This window comes from Magnolia sinica, chromosome 6, assembly GCF_029962835.1.
Source record: "Magnolia sinica isolate HGM2019 chromosome 6, MsV1, whole genome shotgun sequence".
Classification (NCBI taxonomy): domain Eukaryota; kingdom Viridiplantae; phylum Streptophyta; class Magnoliopsida; order Magnoliales; family Magnoliaceae; genus Magnolia; species Magnolia sinica.
In genome coordinates, this window is record NC_080578.1 from 93,497,220 (window position 1) to 93,524,535 (window position 27,316).

At 44.4% G+C, this 27,316-nt stretch overlaps 1 protein-coding gene and 1 long non-coding RNA gene across 2 annotated transcripts; both read left to right on the forward strand.

Moving 5' to 3' along the window:
• Window positions 1-3,656: 3,656 nt before the first annotated feature.
• On the forward strand, window positions 3,657-5,108 carry LOC131249105 (septum site-determining protein minD homolog, chloroplastic). The gene has a single exon (XM_058249671.1). It carries the CDS (start codon window positions 3,792-3,794, stop codon window positions 4,767-4,769), a length of 978 nt encoding a protein of 325 aa, XP_058105654.1. The 5' UTR covers window positions 3,657-3,791; the 3' UTR covers window positions 4,770-5,108.
• Window positions 5,109-6,985: 1,877 nt separating this feature from the next.
• Window positions 6,986-25,594, forward strand: LOC131250142 (uncharacterized). The gene is made up of 2 exons (XR_009173088.1): window positions 6,986-7,532; window positions 24,965-25,594. It is a non-coding gene; the product is annotated as an uncharacterized LOC131250142 (long non-coding RNA).
• The last annotated feature ends 1,722 nt before the right edge of the window (window positions 25,595-27,316 follow it).

Consider the following 27,316-nt stretch of genomic DNA (forward strand, 5'->3'; position numbering starts at 1 on the left):
ACACACACTGCCACTGGTCACTTAAACCCAAACTGGCGACATTCTATCCTTTTTTAGTAATAGAATTCGAACTGGACTCTCCTTTTAATCAATATCCATTCATCGGCGGACATTTGCAATTATCTCCAGTTCGATTTTTGGATTAGGATGTAGGAGCAAAGTCTGCAGTGGGCCCCACTAATTTAACAGTCTAGCCTTGGGTGCGTTTATTTGCATATATAGTGTTTGTTGCTTGTACCAAGAAGCCAATGATAGCATTCAAGGTTTGGAACCGTTCTCAGGTGGGTGGGACAGCATTGTTGGTGGGGTCTGTTATGGCCAGCTTTTGGAACCAGATCATAAATAAGTTGGTCATGAGAGCATACTAATTGTTGGTGGGTGGTCAAGAGAACAGATCCTGCCTGATTAGGCCGGAAACTTGGCCTGAGTCAACTCGGTTTGTGAGATTTTGAGCCCAGTCTCTTGGACACGCGATTATGGGTCTGACTTGATCTTGATTCAGGAAGACTCGCTGAGTTGAGTAGACCACTCTTATGAACTTGAAGTGACCTGCAGTGACTCGTAAGTGTTATTAATAGTACAAAGTAACTGAAAGCGGTGGGAATCCAACTAACAACTAATTATTAAATATGAAGTGTTTCGAAGTATCGGTGTCACTATAAGTTTCACTGGCCAGGGATACATAAACAATATTCATATCACCAATAATATTGCTTATAAAAAAAATAAAGTGGGAAAACAAGGGGAAAATGGTAGAATTTTAAGTAAAACTTGAGTAGGTGCTAGAATACACATTTGTATATTTATGAATAAAAAATTTATAAAAAGAATGCATCAACAATGGGTTTCTGTAAAATGTGAGCTTAGAAGCATGTGTCATTGTAAGAAACAGTCTACCTATCTCATCCATCCCATCTAACCATCCAATCATCCATCCAAACATCTATTCATACTGTATAATGTCAATAACTTACAATATTTTGCTAAGAAATCATTAAAATTGTAGTCTTGATATCACCCATGTTGTGATAACGATAATATTAAGATACTATTAATTTTAGTAAAGACAACTTGAAAACCACATGCAATAATGTATTCATAAAAAAAATAAAATTTAACCTTTGATACATGCATCACCTGGAATTTACACAGTTGAAAATATTAGTGATATTGATACATGGGCAATACAAGCGATGCTTGAAATTCACGCAATTAAAAATATTGGGGATATCGGTACATTTGTGATACATTGTTGATGTTTGGAATTTCTAATACTATTGGTGTGATCGGTACCTCCAAGTTGGAGATAATGATAATATTGGAGATGTTTCGATAATATTGGAGATAATTCAAACAGATTGTGCTGGAAATTGAAAGCCGACTAGAATAGTCTTGGGCCCTTAATTTAGTAATTGGGCTGGGCTCGGGCTTACACTGAACGACCCAGATAGCTTATTGCTCTTCCAACTCCAAGCCCCATTTCCATTTGTATTTCAAGCAGCACTCACAATAGCATATTAGAGAATTTATGTGCATGCGTCGACTTCAACCGTGTGGGGGCTAGCCTGAGAATGGTCCTGGCTGCTTTTGGGGTGTGCTGGGCCTGTGATCCCTAACTTACAACCCTCACATGACTTGCAGGGCTTTGTGGTCATCAGCCAGCTTCAAGCTTGTTTCCCAGGTTGCAGATCCTCCATGTGATATGGATGCCTTGTAGGGGTTGCAATGAGCTGGTTGGCATTTCCAGCCCGATGAGCCCGTCTAGGCTGGACCAGCTAGCTTGGCTAGCTTACATGGTCTGATCTTCTGGTCGGGTTTGGGTTCTAGTCACTCTATCCCCGCCCGGCCCGACTTCATTGTTCAAGTGTTATATCCTACAAGTACACCATCTCAAACCTCGGTTTGGCATACATGTATCTTGAACATAGATCATTAGATTCATTTTTCTAAATGTATGTGTTGATGCTATGATCTGGTTGTCTCTGTTAGCCTGTCATGTACTTGCAAAATCAAGTGACAATGGAGCCCTGGTTGTAGCCAGAGATCATTTGATGCCTAAGTTAGAATAAGCACACAATGTGCCTGGTCGAGTTAGGATAATAGTGCCCACCTCATTCTATAGGTATGGTCCTTATTTATAATCCTTTAATACATCTTCTGTTTATGGCAACGAATCTACTGTGTAGATACATATCACATAATGGATCTTCCCCCAGATATATAACGTTTATCTCGGTGTGATCCTTGGTGAAGATCTCGAGAAGGAAATTCTTTCCATACACGGAGGGAATGTTCCCTAACGGTCCTCCTTGATAGTCGGAATCCAAGGTTGAGGTCGATCAGTCAAGGCCGACATTTAGGTCGTCTAATTGAGATCATGCTGACTGAGGTTAATAGCCAAGGTTAGAGTCAAGTTCTAAGGTTAGGGCCTTTGGTCAAGGCTAGGTTGGCGTTCATAACCATCCCTTGGTTGAGATAGTGAGATGTCAAATAGGCGACCAATGCCACCACTCATGATTGGTACTTGGATTAGCCATGGAGGTTGTGGTCGACATATGAGGCCGAGCTCTTACCGACCTCTCTTCCTAGCTGCTTTTTTTCATTTGCTGTTTTTGTTGTTTCTATCTTACTCCTGTTGTTTGATTAGTCTAGTTCTACCCATAATAACATGCACGCCCACTTGTAAGAACATTCAAGCAGCAAGAAGGGATTTCATCAAATTTGGGTTGGGCCCAATGAATTTTTGGCCTTGGCTAGGGGTGTACATGAACCGAGCCAGCTCGGTCAACTCGCTCGACTCAGCCCGAAAAAGCTCGACTTGGAACTAAGTTCGATTCAAGTCGAGCCATTTTTTACAACTCGACTCGACTCGGATCGACTATATATATGTATATATATATAAACCCTGTTCTAATCTTTCTTTCGTTCGGCGCCCTAATCTCTCACCTCTCTCTCTCTCTCTCTCTCGTCCCTCTCTCTGCTCATCCCAGACCCTGCTCGTCTCAGAGGCCCTTGTGCCAAACCCTGCTCGTCCTAAAGACCCTCTCATTGTCTGATCTCAATCCCCGACCTGCAGAGGCCCATCGTCGACTCGTCAACTAGTAAGCACATGGACCCCACATTCATATGATTTGGCCAATATTAATGATCTATACCATTTTTGAATGCTTTATATTTGTTAGCAATTATTTGATACACTAAAATATAAGTATGGTGGATATGATAGTGGGCCCACATATTGCATAAGACGTTTGGTCGAATTTGGCTCAAAAGCTTGAAAGCTTGAAATTGGGTCGAATTCAGCTCGAACTTGTCCAATTCTTGATTGAGCCGAGTTGAGTTGGCTGGCTCAGTAACCGAGTCAAGCCGGGTCAGCCTGGTGACTGAGCCGAGCCGAGCTAAGCCCAGCTCGGCTCGGTTCTGCTCGATGTACACCCCTAGTCTGGCCTTGGGCTTACTGTCCTAGGTCATGCTGACACGGGCCCATTGCGACCCCCTTTCACCTACCATTGATTAGACGATCACGTTGTAGATAGAACCACTAGGAAAAATCGCCCAGGTGGGACAATCCTGACCCATGAACACTAAACACGAACAATACGAACAATTGGACGGTCATGATCGATCCACAGTTAAGCACCCCATCCCTCTCCCAGCACACTCTCACCCGTTCTCAGTAACCGAATACGAAAGGGAAGATATTTCAGTTTCAGATTTTCAGATTTCAGATTTCATTTCCCATCGTCATGCTCCCTTCTTAATAACCCTCTCTAGCACACGCAGCAGCGGCAATGCTCTCCCTCCAACCACTCCTCCCTATAAACCCCAACCGTCCATCTCTCAAAACCCTCTTCTCCTGTCCTTCCAAAACCCTAACAAATTTCACTTCCATCAGCAAGAGCCGCAAGATCCTCTCCGTTCTCCAGTGGAATCGCCGTCCCCAGCTGTCCGGCCCCACCCCCCGCGTCGTCGTTGTCACCTCCGGCAAGGGCGGCGTCGGCAAGACAACCACCACCGCCAATCTCTCCCTATCTCTCGCCCGTCTCTCCTTCTCCGTCGTTGCTATCGACGCTGATGTCGGCCTCCGCAACCTCGACCTCCTCCTCGGCCTCGAGAACCGCGTCAACTACACTGCCCTCGACGTCCTCAACGGCGACGCCCGCCTCGATCAGGCCCTCGTCCGCGACAAGCGCTGGCCCAATTTCCGCCTCCTCTGCATTTCCAAGCCCCGTTCGAAGCTACCCCTCGGCTTTGGCGGCAAGGCCCTGCTCTGGCTCGTCGATGCCCTCAAATCCCAGCCTGACAGCCCGCCCGACTTCATCCTCATCGACTGCCCTGCTGGCATTGATGCCGGCTTCATCACTGCCATCACTCCTGCTAATGAGGCGATCCTTGTTACCACCCCAGATATCACCAGCCTGCGTGATGCCGATCGTGTAACTGGGCTCCTTGAATGCGATGGGATCAAGGACATTAAAATGATGGTCAACCGAGTCCGCACCGATTTGATCAGGGGCGAGGATATGATGTCGGTTCTTGATGTTCAAGAGATGCTGGGGCTGGCGCTTCTTGGGGTGATTCCAGAAGATGCGGAGGTGATTCGGAGTACGAACCGGGGGTACCCGCTTGTGTTGAATAAGCCCCCGACGCTGGCAGGGCTTGCGTTTGAGCAGGCTGCATGGAGGCTAGTGGAGCAGGATAGTATGCAGGCAGTGATGCTTGAGGAGGAGCCAAGGAAGGGTGGGTTCTTCTCATTTTTCGGAGGTTAGGTGGATTTTCGGCGGATATCATTTCATGGGTCAGTGTCAGATTTCTGTGATTCTGCGGGTTGTAGTGGATTCTTGGCTGTTGGTTTGATTTACTTTTGTAGCAGCTGTGATTGTTTTGAGCAGAAGTAGAAGAGAGGGTGTGTACAGTGATTAGGTATGGTTTCTCCTTTTTCCAAGTATTCTGTTATTTTTTTCTTCTATGGATCTAGTTTTGAGGTGCAGTTGACTTTGCTTATGCAACATGTGACTTGCTACAAGTCTGCAAGTTTTTGTATTTATTTAGTGGATTTCATGTTGTATATGAGAACAAGAGGGGCTTGTAGAAGGATTTCTCTCTCTCTCTCTCTCTCTCTCTCTCTCTCTCTCTCTCTCTCTCTCCATGTAGTTCTCAATTGATGTTATTTAACTCCTGATTGGTTTCATCCACCTGAATGGGTTGTAGTGAAATTGTTGACTTGATTGATAGGGGATTTCAGCTATTGAATTATAGTTTCTAACAAACTAGATTGGATGCTACTTCTTTGAAGCTAGTTTTTAATTAATTTATTATTAATTGAGCAAAGGATGAAAAAATTATAATAAAAAAGGAGAATATACAAAAGCTAATCAAAAGCTGTATTAAAACAACAAACATAACCAAAGAAAGCAGAATTATAACAGCCTGAGTTAAACCAAATGTTTAACCAAGGTGAAGTAATTATATCATGATAGTAGTTCAACCTCTTTCAAGGGTTTAGGTCTTGAAAACCTACTTTGTGCTACCTTTCTTTGTGCTGAATGGGATTTAAGCTAGTGAATTCTAGTTTCTAACCAACTAAATGGGATGGTACTTCTTTGAAGCTAGAATTTTTATTTTTATTTTTTAAAATTTTTATTTGAGAAAATGACGAGAAATTTACATTAAAAAAATACAAGATACAAAAGCTCTATTAAAACAACAAACATAGCAAAAGAAAATAGAATTACAACAGCCTGAGTTAAACAAAATGTTTAACCAAGGTGAAGCAATTACGCCACGATATTAGCCCAACCTCTTTGAAGAGTTTAGGCCTTGAAAACCAACTTTGTGCTACCTTTCTTGGGTTCACGTGAAACCCACATTATGCTACCTTTCATCTTGTGTCCCTAGAGAAAGGCTGCATTTTCTTATGATGACATTGTTGTAACCGACAAATTAGACAGACATTTCAATTGCATTTTACCCTTTTTGTGTGGATTTCTTCCAGGCTTTGGCTTCCCGTGGCATTCTTTGATCTCAGCTTATTTTCTCCATCTAGGTCAGGGATGAGCAGCACTATTCTCGTTGGATCCTTGCCCTTACCACAATTTCTCTTAGAAGTACCAAGATAAATCTTTTTCACTTGTATAAGGTGTCATGAATGTCTAAGTATCATCATCAAGGTATTCAAAATCGGTTATGTAACGGCCGTAACGGTCGTTACGTAACGGTAACGGTCATAACCATTACGCGTTACAGGGTCAAAACAGTCGTAACAGAAAAAACAGGCCGTAAAGGCCTTGTAACGGTCCGTAACGGCCCTGTAATGGACCGTAACGGCCCTGTATCAGTTTTTTCAAAAAATAAAAAAGGGCCATAACGGCCATTACGGCCTGTATCATAACAGTAACGGTGGTGGCCGTTACTGCCACCGTTACCGTTTTGGAACACCTTAATCATGATCATCATCTTCAAAGCCTTATCCCAACTACTTGGGGTTGTCTACATGAATCCGGTCCCACCATTCCACTCTATTGAGGACCATATCCTTAGTTGTCATGAATAACTGAATATCCAAGTACTATTCTAATTCCACTCCGACCCAACAACATTGGAGGCTTTTCTACAAAGACCCTTTATCACTCCAGTGATAATGTTAGTCACTTGACACACATTTTACATGAAAGCAACTTGTGGATACCCTTTTTCACTCTAGTAATGATGTCCGTCACATGTCACATATATTTTACAACAGATTGACTTGGGCAATCATTTTTTGCCTCCTAGCTTTGTAGTGTGGTCTAGTGCAAAAGTCCACAATCTTGACAATCGTTTGCTCGTCCCAGCTACTTTGGTAGTTTTAAATGTCCTTCATTGTTCAAAGGTGTGTGGTTCCCAGCAAGATTGATTAGTTGAGAACTTGAATGAGGCTTCTAGGTATTAGTAAGTCTAGGTTCTCCTCCCCCCCTGCCAAAAAAAAATTGATGACAGAATTTTATTCAACAAGAGAAAACCAAAACGTGCATACCAAATTGGAGGTGACTCTCTTATCACTAGTATTTTCTGTATCGTTAATGATTAATGTATCACACCTTTGGAATATGGATACGTATCGGTTATCACATGAGATATATCGGTTGTATCGTGTAATTTATTGTTGTAAACATTAGGAAGTTGGTTAAAAATTTCGGTGAAACTTTAGGGATTATTAAGAAAGACATTAATACACACTTTTAAATCATACCATCTCAAAAAAGTGCACCTAATAGATTTCCTTTGTATAGGGTGCTAATCCATGCATTGTCTGACTAACTAAACTGATGCAAGTATATTCAAAGTTAATTAATATAATTAAAAAATTGTAAGAAGACATGTATGGAAACATAACCAATACATTCAAAAGTAAAAGAAGTAGAATTTTAGAAATATACCCGTGAATGAGAGCTGCACAGTGGCTCAAAATCATCATCTTTATCTTGACGGGGCTAGGAATAGTACTGTTGCTCCACAAATTAACAATATTGTGTCTAGGTTATAGTAGAATGGTATTGTGAATGCTGGAAATCAGCGCTTACATTGATTTAAATGTTTTTGGTTTGAAAGGTGGGCGTTAGTAGGCTGATTTGTAAATGTTAGAGTCGCTACTAGCCAATTAATCTCAGAATTCCGCAGTCGGCTAGAACCTGCGAAATATGTAAGGTTGGAGAAATCTAAAGACTTTCCTACCTTAAATTGACTCCTGATCTACGATCCGGGATTCCGGGTAAGGGACCTCGGTTACAAAGAGGGAAGGTGTTAGGCACCCTTTCTGCCTGTACAAAGGTACGGTCTCTACTTGGTGTGGAAAAAATAATTTTAAGGGATGATGGATGCTATGGTCGAGATGAGACTAGGCATACACGCGGATTTCTGATGTGGCAAGATTCGAGATTTCGGCAAGCCATAGAGCATACGTCCAACGGTGTGTCTAGAAGACGGATGTGATGATGCTTTTGCAAAGAGGTAAGAAAAGTGGACTAGACTATTAGGAATTTCTGATGTGACAGGATCCGATGTACGACAAGTCACAGAGCATACGTTCACTAGCAATCTAGAGGAGCAGGAGGGTTAAGAAGGGAATAAATGTCATGATGAATGCTTGGGTATGAGATGAATGAATATTTGGCTTGAACTTGAGTTGGCTAGAACATGAGTTACACCATGATCAATCTGGGCTAGACTTGGGATTGAGAAGGTTAGGAGGAGGCTAAGAGATGGCTAGAAAAATCTGATCTTGGAGGCTTGGGAGCTCTCTCTCACCCTCACTCACACTCTCTTCTTCTCTCCCTCTCTCTCTCTCTCACTTGGAAAGTTGAAGTTGTTATTGTGAAAATGTGAAGAGGAAATGGCTATTTATAACCTTCTCCAATGATAATGTGGTAACTGTTGGGTTTGAAAGGGGTAAATGCTGACATGACAGTTTGGGATTGGTTGAGGGGAGAGATAAGCTATGTGGTACACTCTCATTGGCTCTTGGTGTTGGTAAAAGGGTAAATAGGGTTGGCTGGAGGGGTAATTCTGAAAGAAAGTTGACTTTCGGACGTTGTGACAGCTGTTGCTCGGAGGACACATGCATCCCGCGAGCGGAGGTAATCCGAGTATTGCCGGCGATAGTCAAACTACTGCCTGGGCCGGGCTCGAGCATGTGGGTCTTGTTTGGTCCACTAGTTCGTTCGATGGTCTTCTTTCGGGTTTTTTTGGTTCAACTGAGTGTACTTCATGCTGATCTGGCTCTAATGGGTTAGGTTGTGGAGTTTTGGGTTTGGGTTAGGGTTTGGATTAGGTTTTGGGTTATTGATCATGATCCGGATTGTCCTTACCTTTTCAAGATGTTAGCCTCGGTGGGGTGTCTACAGATGCCTCTCTTTGGCCGAGGTTGTGAGCAACCGAAGGTCAAAGTGAGTGGACACCCCACCCTTCTGGTCAGAAAGGATAGTGATTCGAATCTGTTGCCTACCATTGTATCATTGTCAGCTGACAGTTTGAGAAAGGAGATGACTTGCACATATCATGAGGGCTAAGGAAAAAGTTGTGATTGTCCCTCTGCGCGTTGGTGTGGCATAACGGGTCACCAATCACAACCCTTTCACGTCAGATTGTTAATAGCATTGGAGGATAAGTCTGAAAAGTAGGGCCTCTGCGCGTTGGTGCGGCTTTACGAGGATTCCCGTACTGCTTGGTCTGTTGTTCCTTTGCTACGTAATCACCCTAGGAGTATTCGATCCATTTGATTGTCAAAGTGGTTAGCTACCTTGCGCGTTGGTGCGGCCTTACGGGGAACTCACTACGCTGACTTGGACTCGATCAAATTTTGCGAACATTCCGGACTAGGTATGTGCAAGTAATCTTTTGCCATGCAGTCTGTTGATTCTGACACTTTGGTTACAATGGATTGTCGTTACTTTGAGTTTGATTATTCTTTCCAGAGATAGATTCAATCATTTTTACTAGCATTCGTACGACTCTTCAGATAGGGATCGGGCCAATTGTACATGTATCATGTACGGATTCGGTCATTCTCCGGGGAAACCGGGAGGGATCAAATCTTATTTAGCTGTTTGCACTGATCGCAACTGGAGAATATGGAAGATTCCTCAGTGTACTGCGTGCCATGTGCGTTTTTCGAAAACTTTGTTTGAAAGCTATTCCCTTTGGAGCTAGACTCTTTAGGGATTTTATTTGGAAATATTTTTTGATTTTTTTGAAAAATATCCGTTCGATTTCGCGGGTGAGCGTCGTCGTTTGGTTTTTATTTGCAAAAATTAACAGTTGCATTGCCTCCACAGATAAACTGATGTGGCAAATGGCTTGAAATATTTTTGGATTTTTTGAAAGATCCGTCCGATCTTGCCGGTGAGCGCAGTCGTCCGGTTTTTATTGTATGGTTCAGATCAAATAGTCAGATGGCCTCCATTAATAAATTAATGGGGCATTAACCATGATTTATTCCATATTCTTGAGATTTTCTCCCCCTTTTTTTTTGATTTTCCAGCAATATATCTTTTCATTTTATCAAGATTCTCAATTTCTTGCGAGATTTTGAATTTCTCGCGAGATTTTGAGATGAGAAACCACTTTTCATGGGGAATCTTCTATTTTCCTCTTTTTGCCCTAGGTTATTGTCCAATGGACCAAGGGGAGGTCCAGACGTCCTATCTCATCATGGGGGACAAGCCTGCTGTCCCATGCAATTTCGGTTAGGCTGCCGTCGGTGGCAGTCTGATTACCGCCGGTCCGTGCGTTTGTCTGCTAGTTTGGGCTGGACACCGGTCTGATGGGTGTGGCCTCCTTCCCTATTTGTTTTCACTTCCTGGACGTCCAGGGACACCGTTGTTGTTCCTGGAAGCTCTCTTTGGCCATTGATCTCGACGGTTTTTCTGATTTCTCTCATTCGCTTTTCAGGTGGATGACCCATGGATTTTATCATGTTTTGCTTTGGTTGGATCCTCTTTGTAGGATGTTTTTGAAGGAGTTCATCTGTGGTCTTGAATCTTCTTTTGGGGCCTGGGTGAACCATGATCGAGACTGTTGGATCATTTTGGCTAGATCTCAACCATTGGATATTGCTGGACTTTTATTTTGGGTCATAGGGATGGCTGGATTTTTCTGTTTTTGTTTGTTTATTATTATTATTATTCTTTTTTCTTTGTTTTGTTAGAGTGGGGTGTGATAAGAAAGGGAGCCCCACTCTTTTATTTGGTTTTTGTCTTTTCTTCTTTTTTATTTTATTTTTTGTGATGATCTGGACCATAGGATGGATGATTTAGGGCCCACTTGAGCACTTTGATGGTATAGATCTTGATGGCGGGCCACCACTTGTGGAGTGGGTTGCCCATTATAGCTTGATTTTTTTGATTCCATGAAGTTCCTCCAGTGGGCCTCAAATCATGGTCCTGATTTGGTCAAATTGGAATGTACCTTGATTTGGATATGTGGTCCCAGGAGATGATCTTGTGAGAATATGGACTTATGGAAGTGGGCCTGAACTATGGACATGTGGGCCATGAGAATGGGCCTTTGGAGAAGTAGGCTTGAGCCTTAGAAACACGGGCTTTTGAAAATGGGCCTTGATGAGCTCTAAGCATTTGGGCTTTGATGGGCCTTGAAGAAGTGGGCTCTTGAAAGTAGGTTTGGGCCTTGGAGACATGGACTTTTGAAAATGGGCCTGGATGGGCTTTGAACATTTGGGCCTTGATCGTTGACTTAGCCCTTTTGTCTTTGGATTTTGACCATTGACTTGGACTTTTGACTTTTGACTTTGACCATTGACTTAGGCTTTTTGACTTGGGCTTTAACCATTGTCTTGAGCTTTGACTTGGGCTTTGACTTGGGCTTTGACCATTGACTTGAGCTTTAGGCTTGATAGTGAGAAGGATACTTACCCGCAAGTCTTGCTTGTGCAGCATGCCTCGCCGTAGTAGGAATGAGGCTGGCCTTTCCAGTCAGTCTGCTAATCCGTGTTACGTTCCTTGCGAGGGCCGTCACTTATCTAACGTGGCTAGGGAGGGTGGTGCTCCTGCGATCTTGAGGGGTCGTGGAGTCAGGATGCATTGGCCCGACTGGTTTCATGATCATCAGCTTCTGTTCTTTGACGTACTAGAGCGCACACCTTTTTCTGATCTGTTCCGGGTTCGTCTTAGTAAGACGAACATGTCCCTCTTGTCCGTTTTGACGGAGCGATGGCATGCAGAGACCCACACTTTCTATTTGCCCTTCGGGGAATGGGGGATCACCCCATACGACATTTATATGCAGTTGGGTTTGAGGTATGATGGGGGATCTGTCCCATTTGAGGATGATCTCTCGACACCTTCTCCTAATGATTGGATGAGCCTGCTAGGGATGATGCCAGATCCCTCTGAATTTTTCGGCCATCGGTTCAAGCTACTTTGGCTGTTCACCAATTTTGCCTGACGCATTCCTGAGACTGAGGCCGCGGCCGTTGTGAAGGCCCGTGCCTTGATTTTGTACATCATGGGGGTGATGATTTTCTGTCACGGGAACGAGTTGGTGAGTTTCCGTTTGTTGACACTTGTGGCTGACATCACTTTCCCCACGCCATACAATTGGAATGCAGCCCTCCTGGCTCATTTGTACGAGGGGTTCGATAAAGCCGGTCGTTGCCTCAGCAGGTCCTTGATTGGTTTCTATTCGGTCATTGAGGTACGATCAAGCCCTTTTATCTGTATACTCCCCTTGAGATGATTGCCCATAGGTTCTGATTGAGGCCCCGTGCAGGTCTGCTTTTTTGACCATTTTCTGCATCTAGCGCCCACTTTGATCAACCGTTCTCCTCCCTTTCCACGTATGATGCTGTGGTATAAAGATAACTGCAGCCGCACGCGTAGTTTCCTTGACCTTGCATGGAGGTTGAACGTCGATGCCCTTGTCCCTGATGATGTAAGCGATTGTTCTGTCCCCTTGTTAGTTGCTCCTGCTTGTTTTGCTTTTTTATCTCTGATTTTTCGGTTTTCTGCAGTTACACACCAGGCCGTATCTCCGGTCAAATGCAGCGCTTACTCCCACAGCTCAGGAGGCTTTTCAGGCTTCGCAATGGCGCCGCATTCTGGAAGATCCTAGCGTGACGAAATGATATCTTGGGGAGAGGCTCTTTTGGCAAGTTGATAGGCAGTCCTTTGGTTTTGCTTAGCCCCCCGATTTGTTCGTCAGATTGGAGGACGGTGCCCGAGCGGGAGTTGATTGCTGCTTTGGAGGGGTTTGATGCTGGTGCCTTTGTCGATCCGGCAAGGGAGTACAGCTCGTGGTGTGAGCAATATGGTATTGGCCCGATCTTGCAGCTTGCCTATGCTCCAGGCGACGGTGCGCGTTTTGCTGGAGGGGGGCTTTTGGGGCCGCATGTTCGTCGGAAGGATACGGACGACTATAGCTGATGATGATTAGTTCCATTGTATCATGTGATCACGTATCACCAGCTGAATAATCTTCTGCATATATGAAATTTTGGTCGCTTGATGCTGCTTCTTGGATTGTCCTTGATCATTTCTGTAATCTCATTTTGACTTTTGAGCATACATTTCATGTTCTAAGGCCCCCTAAAGTAGACCCCACCTTGATTTCGCTGAAAAGTGGGCCCAGGCGGTAGGCGGACTACCGCCGCTTAACTTTTTTCCTGCCGTTCGGTCATGTTAGTGGTGCAGAGATGTCAGGGTCTGACGGCGGTACTCAGATTACCGCTTCCGCCCATCTTCTCTTCTAGCAAGCTCCCTTCTTCTCTGTCCGTTCCCAGCCCTTTTCCTGGTTATTCTCTCCCTGCTCAGACCGTCTGATCATTCCCCTTTTGTCTCCTTCCCTTCTTTTTGTCTCCTTTCTTTGTCCTCTTCTTCTGTCCTTTATGTCTTGTCCTTTATTATGGCTGGATTTGGTAGATCCCACATCAATGGTGATGGTATGGTAGGTGGGGACCCATTTATGGGTGTTGAAGGTGGTTGGATGGAGGTTAATGGTGGAATAGTGGGCCCTCTTGAGGAAGTCAATAATGCTATTTATGGCATTGCTCCTCCCACTATTAATGGTGAAGATGGGATGTGGTTGGGAGGATTTAATGGGTTGGATGGGCTTGGTGGGCCTATGCCAAGTGGGCCACCAGTGTTTGTGAATGTTGGTGGGATGAGGATGGATGGGTTTGATGGTGTGGATGATGTGATGATGGTGATGGATGGTCCGATTGATGGGCATGTGGGAGTGATGGGTATGGATGGCGTGGATGATAGGGTGGTGATGGCGGATGGTGTGGATGTGATGGATCAGGCTCGGATGGGTGGTGGGTCACATTTTAATGGTTTGGATTTGGCGAGTGATGGACCTCCTGCAGCTGGCTTAGGTCAGATATTTGGCGTGGATTTCGAGGCAGTGATGGGACAGGCTGCTGTTGTCAGGGATCAGGGTACCGGTCCAGTCAGCTACTGGGGTACTTAAGGTGTTGCGGCTCCTGGGGCATGTACTTTTTAGACTGCTCCTGACGTGGTGGTCGTTGGAGGCTCGGACCCACCTATTGCGGCTTTCCAGGATACCCTTTGGGGTGCGATGGGCAAGTTGGGCTTCTTTCGGCACCATGAGATAGATCTATTGGATGAGGGGATGCCCATTTTTGATGATCTCATGTTGACTCGGGGTTCCAGATTGTAGAGGGCGTGCCCGTTTGGACTTGTCGGCTGCAGCCACGCGGCACATGTTCTAAGCGGTTGCATATCTAGATTGAGAGCTTGACCGAGTCCGAGATCTTTGAGCTGGGCTCCCTAGGCTTCCGAGAGGTTCTTCATTTCCACAGAGTTCGCTTAGATTGGCTACTGTTGAGCACGGCGTCATATGATTGGGGTCTAGCATTGAACCTGTTTTCCTTCAATGATTTGGAGCTGGGCCCATCTTTAGTGGAGTTTGTGCGCTTGTCTGGCCTTCCTCTTGCTCGGGAGCCTTACATTCCTTCATCTGAGCCGGTTCGTCCAGCTGCTTTGATCCCTTGGTTTGGATTTTCAGCTGCTTTTCCCACTGCAGAGGGTAGAGCCGATGAGCTTTTGCTCGAGCTTCTGTATGATCGTTGTTCTACTGCTCGAGGAGGCCCTGGATCTGATTGCCAGCTTTAGTGCTTGAACGCACTGATATTCTGTGTCCTGATTGAGCTGCTCTTCTCAGGTTGGCGACAGTCATCGTTGGCCGTTTTACTGGGATGTGTTCTGCCGTGTTCTGGTCCGTAGAGGTATCGTTTCTGTGGTGCTGGCGGAGCTCTTTTTGGGCCTGACCGAGTGCTCTCTCGGTTACACTCGTATCATCTCCTGAGACCATATATCCAAATCAAGGTACATTCCAATTTGACCAAATCAGGACCATGATTTGAAGCCCACTGGAAGAACTTCATGGAATAAAAAAAATCAAGCTAAAATGGGCGACCCACTCTATAAGTGGTGGCCCGCCATCAAGATCCATACCATCAAAGTGCTCAAGTGGGCCCTAAATCATCCATCCTATGGTCCAGATCATCACAAAAAACAAAAAAAAAGAAGAAAAGACAAAAACCAAATAAAAGAGCGGGGCTCCCTTTCTTATCACACCCCACTCTAACAAAATAAAATAAAATAATAATAATAAAAAACAAACAAAAACAGAAAAATCCAGCCATCCCTATGACCTAAAATAAAAGTCCAGCAATATCCAATGGTTGAGATCTAGCCAAAATGATCCAACGGTTTTGATCATGCTTCACCCAGGCCCCAAAAGAAGATTCAAGGCCACAGATGAACTCCTTCAAAAACATCCTACAAAGAGGATCCAACCAAAGCAAAACATGATAAAATCCATGGATCATCCACCTGAAAAGTGAAGAAGGAGAGAAATCAGAAAAATTGTCGAGATCAATGGCCAAAGAGAGCTTACAGGAACAATAATGGTGTCCCTGGACGTCCAGGAAGTGAAAACAAATAGGGAGGGAGGCCACACCCATCGGACCGGTGTCTAGCCCGAACCAACAGACAAACGCACGGACTGGCGGTAATTGCCGCCGGCGGCAGTCCGATTGCTGCCCTTGACCGAAATTGCATGGGACAACGGGCTTGTCCCCCATGATGAGATGGGATGTTCGGACCTCCCCTTGGTCCATTTGACAATAACCCAAGTAAAGGCAAAAAGAGGAAAAGAGAAGATTCCCTATGAAAAGTGGTTTCTCATCACAATCTCCCGAGAAATTGGGAATCTTGATAAAATGAAAAGATATATTGTTGGAAAATCAAAAAAGAAAAAAAGAAAAAAAGGGAGAATCTCAAGAATATGCAATAAATCATGGTTAATGCCCCATTAATTTATTAATGGAGGCCATCTGACTATTTGATCTTAACCGTACAATAAAAACCGGACGACTGCGCTCACCGGCAAGATCGGACGGGTCTTTCAAAAAATTTAAAAATATTTCAAACCATTAGTCACATCAGTTTATCTGTGGAGGCAATGCAACTCTTAATTTTTGCAAATAAAAACCAAACGACGACTTTCACCAACGAGATCGAACGGATATTTTCCAAAAAAATCAAAACATATTTCCAAATAAAATCCTCAAAGAGTCTAGCTCCAAAGGGAATAGCTTTCAAACAAAGTTTTCGAAAAACGCACGCGGCACGCAGTACACTGAGGAATCTTCCATATTCTCCAGTAGCGGTCAGTGTAAACGACTAAATAAGATTCGATCTCTCGTGGTTTCCCCGGAGAATGACCGAATCCGTACATGATACATTTACGATTGACCCAATCCTTATTTGGACAGTCATACGAATGATAGTAAAAATGATTGGATCTATCTCTAGAAAGAATAATCAAACTTGAAGTGACGACAATCCATTGTAACCAAAGTATCAGAATCACCAGACTGCATGGCAAAAGATTACCTGCACATACCTAGTCCGGGATGTTCACAAAATTTGATCAAGTCCACGTCAGCGTAGTGAGTTCCCCGTAAGGCCGCACCAACGCGCAGGGCAGCTAACCACTTTGATGATCAGATGGATCGAATACTCCTAGGGTGATTACGTAGCAAAGGAACGACAAACCAAACAGTACGAGAATCCTCGTAAAGCCGCACCAACGCGCAGAGGCCTTACTTTTCAGACTTACCCTCCAATGTTATTAACAATCTAACGTGAAAGGGTTGTGATTGGTGACCCGTAATGTCGCACCAACGCGTAGGGACAATCACAACTTTTTCCTAAGCCCTCATGATATGTGCAAGTCATCTCCTTTCCCAAACTGTCAGCTGACAATGATACAATGGCGGGCAACAAATTCGAATTACTATCCTTTCTGACCAGAAGGGTGGGTTGTCCACTCGCTTTGACCTTCAGTTTCTCGTAACCTAGGCCAAAGAGGGGCATCTGTTGACACCCTACCCAGGCTAACATCTTGAAAAGGCAAGGACAATCCGGACCGTGATCAATAACCCAAAACCCTACAACCTAACCCATTAGAGTCAAATCAACATGAAATACACTTAGTTGAACCCAAAAAACCCTAAAGAAGACCATCGGAAGAACCAGTGCACCAAACGAGACCCATACGCTCGAGCCCGGCCGTGGTACTCGGATTACCTCCGCTCGCGGGGCGCATGTGTCCTCCAAGCAACAGCTGTCACAGTGTCCGAAAGTCAACTTTCTTTCAGAATTACCCCTCTAGCCAACCCTATTTACCCTTTTACTAACACCAAGAGCCAATGAGAGCGCCACGTGGCGTCTCTCTCCCCTCAACCAATCTTAAACTGCCATGTCAGTATTTACCCCTCTCAAACCTAACAATTACCACATTATCATTGGAGAAGGCTATAAATAGCCCTCTCCTCTTCACATTTTCACAACAACTTCCACTTTCCAAGTGAGAGAGAGATGGAGAGAAGAAGAGAGTGAGAGTGAGGGTGAGAGAGAGCTCCCAAGCCTTCACGATCGGATTTTTCTAGCCATCTCTTAGCCTCCTAACCTTCTCTATCCCAAGTCTAGCCCGAATTGATCATGGTGCGACTCATGTTCTAGCCAACTCTAAGTTCAAGCCAAAGATCCATTCATCTTATACCCAAGCATTCATCATGACATTTATTCCCTTCTCAACCCCCCTGCTCTAAATTGCTAGTGAACGTATGCTCTGTGACTTGCCGTACATCGGATCCTGTCACATCAGAAACTCCTAGTAGTCTAGTCCACTTTTCTTTCCTCTTTGCATAAGCATCATCACATCCGTCTTCTAGACACACCGTTGGACGTATGCTCTGTGGCTTGCTGAAATCTCGGATCTTGCCACATCAGAAATCCGCGTGTATGCCTAGTCCCATCTCGACCACAACATCCATCATCCCTTGAGATTATTTTTTCCACACCAAGTAGAGACCGTACCTTTGTACGGGTAGAGAGGGTGCCTAACACCTTCCCTCTTTGTAACTGAGGTCCCTTACCCAGATCCCGGATCGTAGATCAGGAGTCAATCTAAGGTAGGAAAGTCTTCAGATTTCTCCAACCTTACATATTTCATAGGTTCTAGCCGACTGCGGGATTCTGAGATTACTTGGCTAGTGGCGACTCCAACATTTAAAAATCAGCCTACTAACTCCCACCTTTTAAACCAAAAACATTTAAATCAGCGTGGACGCCAATTTCCAACGTTCACAGAGTGGTGACTCCGCTGGGGAATTTTGCTTGGTGCATTCGTGGAACAAGGCAGTCATGACTTGTCGATATGTTGCTCCCGCATTCTTCAGCCCAAGGGCATAACCCGATAGCAGAAAGTTTCCCATGGTGTGATGAAAGAATTCTTCTCACGATCTTCGACAGCCATCTTGATCTGATTGTACCCGGAGAAGCCGTCCATGAAGGAGAAGATCTCGTGTCTAGCAGTATTATCTACCAGCGTGTCGATGTGAGGCAGAGGGAAATCGTCTTTAGGACTTGCTTTGTTGAGGTCCCTAAAGTCGATGCACATCCTGACTTTGCCGTCCTTTTTTGGAACTGGTACGATATTTGCAAGCTATTCCGGGAAGTTGGAGACTACTAAGAATCTCGCATTGTATTGCTTGATGACTTCATCACGGACCTTTAGGGCCCATTCTGGCTTCATTCTCCGTAGCTTCTGCTTAATAAGCTTCATGTCTGGCTTTGTTGGCAAGTGGTGTACCACCAAATCTTCATCGAGCCCTGACTTATCTTCGTAAGAGAAGGCAAAATTAGACAACCTCGGCCTCAAGAATTCCACATCCTCTGCTTGTATTCCAGAGACAGCGATCTACCGATGTGCACCTCTCTAGGGAGTTCCTGTGATCCCAAGTTCACAACTTTGAAATCGTCTGCCACAACGTTGGCCTTTGTTTCGAACTTTTCGAGGGAATCCTCGAGTTCGAGAGCTGTATGATCATTTCCCTCATCCTGGGCTTCATCCAAGCCCATGAGCTTGAAGTCCAACTCTAGATCGAAATCGTATGAGTCGACCTCGAACTCTGGTGTTGCGTGTGGAGTGTTTGGCACAATGATTTTTGAAAGCTTTTCCGATGTTTTTGATTTTTGAAGATTTTCCGATGTTTTGTGATTTTGAGAAATATTTGATGTTTTTTGGTTTTTTGAAATATCTGCTATTTTTGTGTTTTGAAGGTTTTCTGATTTTTTTTGTGTCGCCAAAGGATCCCGAACAGTACGGTGTTGCAAACCATGATTGATCCTACCCTGATTCGGGGTACCAACTGATATTGACATTGACGTTTTTTTTTTTTTTTGGAGGCCTGCATCCACGGATGGCTTACCGGCCGACTCGATTGTTAGGGGGATGGCTTTCCAGCCTGGTTTTTTCCCCCTTTCGATCTTGCTATTCTGCTCTGTTTGTACCTGTGGGTCATCTGTCCCGATGACCATGATGTCTGTTGGGCTGGGCTCAGAGTCGGAGTTTGATTCGATCTCTTTGCTCAGAAGTTGGAGCTCCTCGGGTACACCTTGCGGTGGGACACTGATGTCCGTCCAATCAAGGGAAGGCCATCTCCCTTTCTCGATCCAATGAATGGGCTGCTTTTGCTTCTTATGTTGCTGAGTTGTTTGTGGGGGTGTTTCCCTTGGACTGTTGGTGGGGATGGGTGCCTCCCCGCTTTTGCCTGAGTGACTTGCAACGGGCACTCTTGGTCCTGGGTCCTCTATGGGTGGCCCTGCCTCTGTGCCCCTAGCTTCATGTGATAGGTCCGGGGGTTCTGCCCCTGCCATTGAGTGTGCTTTTGATGCTCTGAGGATCTTATCCCATTGTATTGGCGGCCAAATGGATTCCTGACTGGAATGTTCTGATAGTTGAGCCACTGGAGGTGATCCTCAAGAGAAATCATCGTGTCACCACAGACTATTCCGGCTTTAACAAACTCGATGGTGTACACTTGAATGGTTGCCTCTTTTTTGACCTTGCGGTCTGATCTTCCGGTGTTGGTTGATGTCCCAGTCCCTATCTTTGCACGTAGGCACGAGCTGGCTTTACTACCATACCTTTTTCTTGGAACTTGGCACGGTAGTTCAAGATTAGCCATTCAGCAAGAGGGATGACATATTCGATCGCGAGTGGCTATGGGTTGGCAATGGAGTTCACAATTTTGAATTCGAAACTATGATACAATATGTCACCCTCCGCGTGCTGGATGTCAATCACTGGAATATCAGTTTCTGGGGTATTGACCGCCACCGGTAGGATGATTTTTGCTTCGGCTAGTACTGAGATGATCCGATTTCCAGAAGGGAATTTAACCCTTTGATGGAGAGTGGATGCGATGGCTCCAACAGCATGGAGCCATGGCCGTCCCAACAGAAGGTTGAATGAGGCAGGAATGTTAATGATCTGAAATGTGACAAGAGTCGTGTCTGGTCCGATTTGTAACTCAATGTCTATTTCCGCCTCTACTTGCCTTCGGGAGTTATCGAAGGCTCTGACACTCATGGAGCTGGGCTGGAAAGAAAATGGTTTGATCTTCAAACATTCGGTAGTCCTCAAAGGGCAAACGTTTAGGCTTGATCCGTTGTCAATGAGTACGAGTGGTACTTTGAAATTCCTGTAACGGACGACTATATTAAGTGAGCGCCCATGTTTGCGACCTTTAGGTGGCAACTCATCATCAGAGAAAGTGATAGCCCGCGGTGCGACGAGTTGTCCGATCATGCTTGCCAGGTACGTTAGGAGAGATATGTGCATCGTTCAGAGTTTTCACAAAGATTTCTCGATGCGATCTTAACGTGCACAAGAGTTCCAAGATGGAAATTTGTGTGGGAATGGTTTTGAGCTGAGCTGCTATGTCGTAGGCAGCATCAGTTTTGTGGGTTGTTCCCGATAAAGTTTCCCGGGTTTCTTTTAGGTTATGATTGTCTCTCCTGAAATACCTACCATTGTTACCCACTTCAGCGCATTCCGGATAGTGCCATGGGACTGCCTTCGTGTTATAGGAGGGAATTGTCTTCCCTTCCAGACATATCATCTGCTCTTGAGGTTGAGTGGTTGTTACCGGAACTGTTTGTGGTGGACTTGATGATTTCTCTTGGAGTATGACTGATTTGACAATGGGATTTTCCTTCTCCTCTTGATGTGTGCTTTGTGAAGGAGGGGTCCTTTGGGCATGTGCCAGTTGGTGAGGCATTAGGAAACTTGGGGATTGGACCGGGGGTGCCCCTTGCAAGGTTAGCGGGGCTAGTTCAGGGAGGCCTATTGGAAGGATGAGGGGTTCAGAATTTGACCTGTTTAGGTATGCCAGGGATGGGGCTGGATATGCCCTTTGGCGAGAGAGAGGCTGGGACCTGGTGGGCGTTGTTGATACCCTTTGGAGGATGAGAGGTGGTACTGTTGGTGCTACTTCAAGGATGAGAGGTTTTGCTGTTGGTGCTGCTTCAAGGATGAGAGGTGGTGCTGGCGGAGGCGCCTGTCGGTATCCCCATGTCCGATTTGCTGTGGCGGCATGATTGCTTGTATGGAGTGATGTGGGGAGGAGTATGTGGGACGCTCTTTCTCAATGCTGTTGACGGTAGAGGTGCCAGATGTGCTGGGTCCTGCTTGATGTGATGGCAAGAGATTCTGAAGAATGTTGGCTTTAGTGGTGCTGTTGGCCTGTGGGGTGATTGCAATCTTCTAGCTTTCTATCAAATCCTGGACTGTGTGTTTCAAGGCGAAATAGCGGTCTGTTAGATGACCAGGAGCCTGATGATATGCGCAATATTGATTTTCATTGTATCCTGGTGGCAGGGGATTTGGCGGAAGTCGTTGTTGGAGTGGCGTTAGGAGTTGCCTTTGCATCAACATTGTCAGAACCTAAATGTACGTTTGTGCGAGGGGGGTGAACTTCCTGCCCAACATGGCCTACCTATACCGATTTTGTGCATTTCCCTTAGGCTGTTGTGGTTGCGGTTGAGGTGGTTGCGCCTGATATCCCTGTTGGGTTTGCTCTGGTAGGTATTGCCTGTTTTGCTGTGGCTCCGGTGGCGGAGCGTACTGGTTGCCTTGAGTATTGGCGACGATATTGTTGACTTTGGTGGTACGTTGTACGGGAGCAGTGCCGTTTCCATTGACATATCCAATGGGTTTTCCCTCGATTTTGTTTCTTTTGATTGAGGGGGCCTGAAGTGGCCATAGTGAAATGGTTCTGGCTCTTAACCCGGCTTCTACCTGTTCTCCAGCTCAGATGAGCTGGGAGAAGTTTATATATGGATATGAGATCAGGTATCCTGAGATGTTTGGATTTGCCGAATAGACAATCATGGATATCTGTTCCTCATCATTGATGGGGCTTCTCATTCAGGCTACCGTGGCCCGCCATCTTCCCACATACACTGACAATGATTCATCGTTTTTTTCTCTTAACCCAGCCAGATCAGCTCTCCTTGGAGTCATGTTCAGATTATAGGAAAACCTGTCAATGAATGCTTGGGAGAGTCTCTCCCAGGTCCTAATCTGATGGCTGTCTAATGAGGTATACCAGTCCAGGGCATCGCCCTTGAGGGATTTATGGAAAAGCCGTATCAAGGCTCCATCATTCCCTGCTATTGCATTGAGTTCCCAACAAAAAGCTTTTAGATGTGTTGTGGGGCACCCGCTACTGTCGTATCTTTTGAATTTTGGTACCTCGATGTTTGGAGGCACCCGAGCATCTGGAAAGGGACACAAATCCCTGAACTTAGTGGATGGGAAATCCACTCCTTGCTGCCTCTGCAGCTGATTTTGTATCATTTGCAGCTGTTCCAGCATTTCATCCATTTCAGATTTGCTGTGTTGCGGATATCTTGCCCCTTGTTGTAGGGCTTGTGCTGCTTCCTCCTCATAAGGGTCAAGTTCTTCAACTTTTTGATTTCCAAGAGTGGGGGGTTATCGGAAAGAAGATGGACTCCTGGTGGCGGGAGGTAGCTGAAATTGAACTCCACTCCCTTTCGGAGGAGGGTGTGATGTACGGAAATGGCTCCCGCTCGGGGTATTTGCAAATTCCGGAATGTTACTCCCGTTAGGGGGAGTGTTGGACTCGAAACTGACCCCCTTTATGGGCATCCGCCAGTTCTTGTCCGTGATTCCCGTTAGGGGGAACCTGTCTTGTAACCTGTTGTTGTGATGTGTTGAGTAGTGATGTGTGGGAGGATTGCTCCCGTTTGTTGGTTGCTGTTGTGGCTGTGCTGACTCCTCTAGAAGAGGGAGAATAGGATTAGCTGGAAGAATGAGGGAGAAAGTGAAAGGAGTTTGTGGGATTTAGTTACTTTGGACACTGGGCTGTGTTGCCTGTGTGTTTGATATGACGCTTGGTACCAAGCGAAGCAGCAACTCCTGTAATGCCTTGAAGCTTTGAGACATCTCATTCAAGGCTGTTGCGACTGGCAAATCTGTTGGTGTCGGTGCCGGTACTGGTACAGGTGTTGGTTCTGATGCTGATGCTTCAGGAGCTGGCGGCTCTTCTTCATGGGTAACCAAGGCATAGCTTGGGTTGATGCTCAAAACAAGTGTAAGCCAAAGACTGATTTTTTTTTTTTTTTGTATGAATGCAGTGATGATGTCCCTTGAGATTAAAGTGCCACACACTTTCGAGTCGGGTCTCAGCTAGTGGGAGCTAGCAAAATTCCCCAGTGGAGTCGCCATTCTGTGAACGCTGGAAATCGGCGCCCACGCTGATTTAAAGGTTTTTGGTTTGAAAGGTGGGAGTTAGTAGGCTGATTTATAAATGTTGGAGTCATCACTAGCTACTTAATCTCAGAATCCCCCAGTCGGCTAGAACCTGCGAAATATGTAAGGTTGGAGAAATCTGAAGACTCTCTTACTTTAGATTGACTCCTGATCTACGATCCGGGATTCCGAGTAAGGGACCTCGGTTACAAAGAGGGAAGGTATTAGGCACCCTCTCTGCCTATACAAAGGTATGGTTTCTACTTGGTGTGGAAAAAATAATCTCAAGGGATGATGGATGCTGTGGTCGAGATGAGACTAGTCATACACGCGGATTTCTGATGTGGCAAGATCTGGGATTTCGGCAAGCCACAGGGCATACGTCCAACTGTGTGTCTAGAAGACGGATGTGATGATGCTTATGCAAAGAGGTAAGAAAAGTGAACTAGACTACTAGGAGTTTCTGATGTGACAGGATCCGATGTACGGTAAGTTACAGAGCATACGTTCACTAGCAATCTAGAGGAGCAGGGGGGTTGAGAAGAGAATAAATGTCATGATGAATGCTTGGGTATGAGATGAATGGATATTTGGCTTGAACTTGAGTTGGCTAGAACATGAGTTGCACCATGATCAATCTGGGCTAGACTTGGGATTGAGAAGGTTAGGAGGAGGCTAAGAGATGGCTAGAAAAATCTGATCTTGAAGGCTTGGGAGCTCTCTCTCACCCTCACTCTCACTCTTCTTCTCTCCCTCCCTCTCTCTCTGGGAAAGTGGAAGTTGTTGTTGTGAAAATGTGAAGAGGAGAGGGCTATTTATAGCCTTCTCTAATAATAATGTGGTAATTGTTGGGTTTGAGAGGGGTAAATGCTGACATGGCAGTTTGGGATTGGTTGAGGGGAGAGAGACGCCACGTGACACACTCTCATTGGCTCTTGGTGTTGGTAAAAGGGTAAATAAGGTTGGCAGGAGGGGTAATTTTGAAAGAAAGTTGACTTTCGGACGTTGTGACAGCTGTTGCTCGGAGGACACACGCACCCCGCGAGACGAGGTAATTCGAGTACCGCCGGCGGTAGTCAAACTATCGCCCAGGCCGAGCTCGAGCGTGTGGGTCTCGTTTGGTGCACTGGTTCGTCCGATGGTCTTCTTTCGGGTTTTTTGGGTTCAACTAGGTGTATTTTATGCTAATATGGCTCTAATGGGTTAGGTTGTAGGGTTTTGGGTTTGGGTTAGGGTTTGGATTAGGTTTTGGGTTATGGATCATGATCCTTATTGTCCTTGCCTTTTCAAGATGTTAGCCTGGGTGGGGTGTCTACAGGTATGAACAAAGATACTTTCAGACATAATGCTGGTTCTCATCCTCTTGGATTTGAGCTAGTATGCCCATCCATGGGTACTGCGTAACTATCGTAGTCTGGCTGATATGGACTTGGGGTGGGTACATATGTGGCTCTTGACTATCTACATTGTTGCCCATATCCATACTATGGATATCCCTGCCCATATGGAAGTGAGCTCTTGACCGTAATTGAAAAACAATGCGCCATAACTGTCGGAGTTGCTCACTGCACACTGAAATTTTTTGATTTTTCCCCAATTTCTCCCAAATTGGATCACTTACCCCTAAATCCCAAAACTAGAGTGTGTGTGATGATGATTTCATCAAACACTCCTAAAACTTTGAAATTGGGTCCAATTGACCGCTGATAGAAGTAGAATTTCGAAAAAAATTATTTGTAAATATTTTAAACTAATTTTGAGTAAAATAATAATTTTTTAACTAAAAAAATTAAATCCAATTTTGATCGAGGTCAATTCCAAAGTCAAGGGCCTCATATCGGTTGGGCAGTCTATGTAAAGGCAACTTTGGCTGCCCTATACTTTTGAATCTTTCCTTCTTCAGCTTTTGGATTGTATTCTTTTCTCGCACTTCGCAAGTTTTTTTTTTTTTATAGTAATAATAAAAGTGTTGTTATCTCTCTCTCTCTCTCTCTCTCTCTATATATATATATATATATATATATATGATTTTTTTTAAAAAAACAATAGGAATTAGTAGATTAGGTTTGATACATGTTTAATTTCGTGTTTGGATAGATTGCTACCAATTTGGGGGAAATTGCGAAAATAAAAATTCTCCTCAATTTCCCTTAAATCGGACCACCTACTCCAAAACTCAAAATCAAAGCTTCAAATCTATGATTTTTCATGCAAAACATGAAGAATTTCCATACCCACCTTCATGGGGACATTAGCAGCATGCTTGAAGCTTTTAAATGACGTGGGACACCCAATCATCAATCGGGACTTTTAAATAGTTCGAGACTCCAAGCTGGAAAAAGGAGCTGTATTAACCTGCATTGGCCGATACAAGCCATATTTGTGCAATACGTGTATATAGCCACGTTACAAAATTTCTCTCGTTTTCCACTTTTTTCTTCATTTCAACAACAGAAGAAGTTTAGAAATCAATCATAGATTAGCTCTAGGCCCCCCCCCCCCTCTTTGTAATCTTGTGTTGTATTTCAATGTAATCGGTCATAATCAAGGTGTTCGGTATCGGTATCGGTGGGTGTAATGGTGCCCACCGTTACCTATACGGATACGGCCTCTATCGGGCAATATGGGGGCGTAACAGTGCAATTTTTTTTTTGCCGAAAAATTATGAATAAATATGGATTAAATTTGGAATATTCTAGGTATTCCAATATGCATTCATTTATAATTTGGAACGTGTTTATGGTGGTGTAACGGTCCACTCTTTGGTGAGAATGCTATATTGGGCTGTTTGATGGATTTATGAACTTGACAACCTGGAATTAACTGCAAACCTTTTATATTTAGTTTTCTAACTATATAATATATATAAATTTACTATAATGAATGTAATACAAAAACATTTTATATTTTCAAGTTTTCCTTTTATTTATAATGCTAGTGCATTGTAATACATACATTTCATTTCAATAGATAGAGTTTAGGGACTTTTGTATCCTATTACGTAATTCAGATACCTAACAAATTCATATCATTTTCCCCTATAGATCTTTAAAAAAATTAAAATTAAAATGAGGTAAATAGTGTTGTCGATTCGGGGCTGATTTGGGGACCATTTGATGCTCCAAACTAGCCTCAAATTAATGCAATCTATTGGCACTTATCCCACTAATGGATTGGTGGACATTTATTGGACAGTGAAAAATGAAAAATATCAAATGGTCCTATTTCAAAAAACAAATGTCTGCAAACTAATGGTGAAAATTGTAGGAGTTATTTAATTTTGGGATTGTGACTTAGCAACAATGGTCCCAAAATTTAATTGGTTAATTTTGAGTTGATATATACCTCATGTATAAATTTTTAGGGTCATGTGCGTGGGGTTCACTTGATTATGTATTATATATACATGTCATTTATCCGTTTCGTCAACTCATTTAAGGGTATTGGAAAAAAAAGAGGTAAATCTAGATCTCAAGTGGACCACTAGTGGGCCAGGCGGGCCACCTCGATGTATCTGTATATCCATGTCGTCAATTCGTTTTGCCAACTCATTTTAAGGCATGGTCCAAAAATTCAGGTAGATCTAAATCTTCGGTGGACCACTAGTGAGCATGCCTTTAAAGTGGGGCCCACCTAAATGCATTTGTTGTATATCCATGTGGTCCATCCT

Bases quoted from the DNA above. Each gene is read 5' to 3' on its own strand.
- LOC131249105 (XM_058249671.1), top strand. From the start codon at position 3,792: ATGCTCTCCCTCCAACCACTCCTCCCTATAAACCCCAACCGTCCATCT.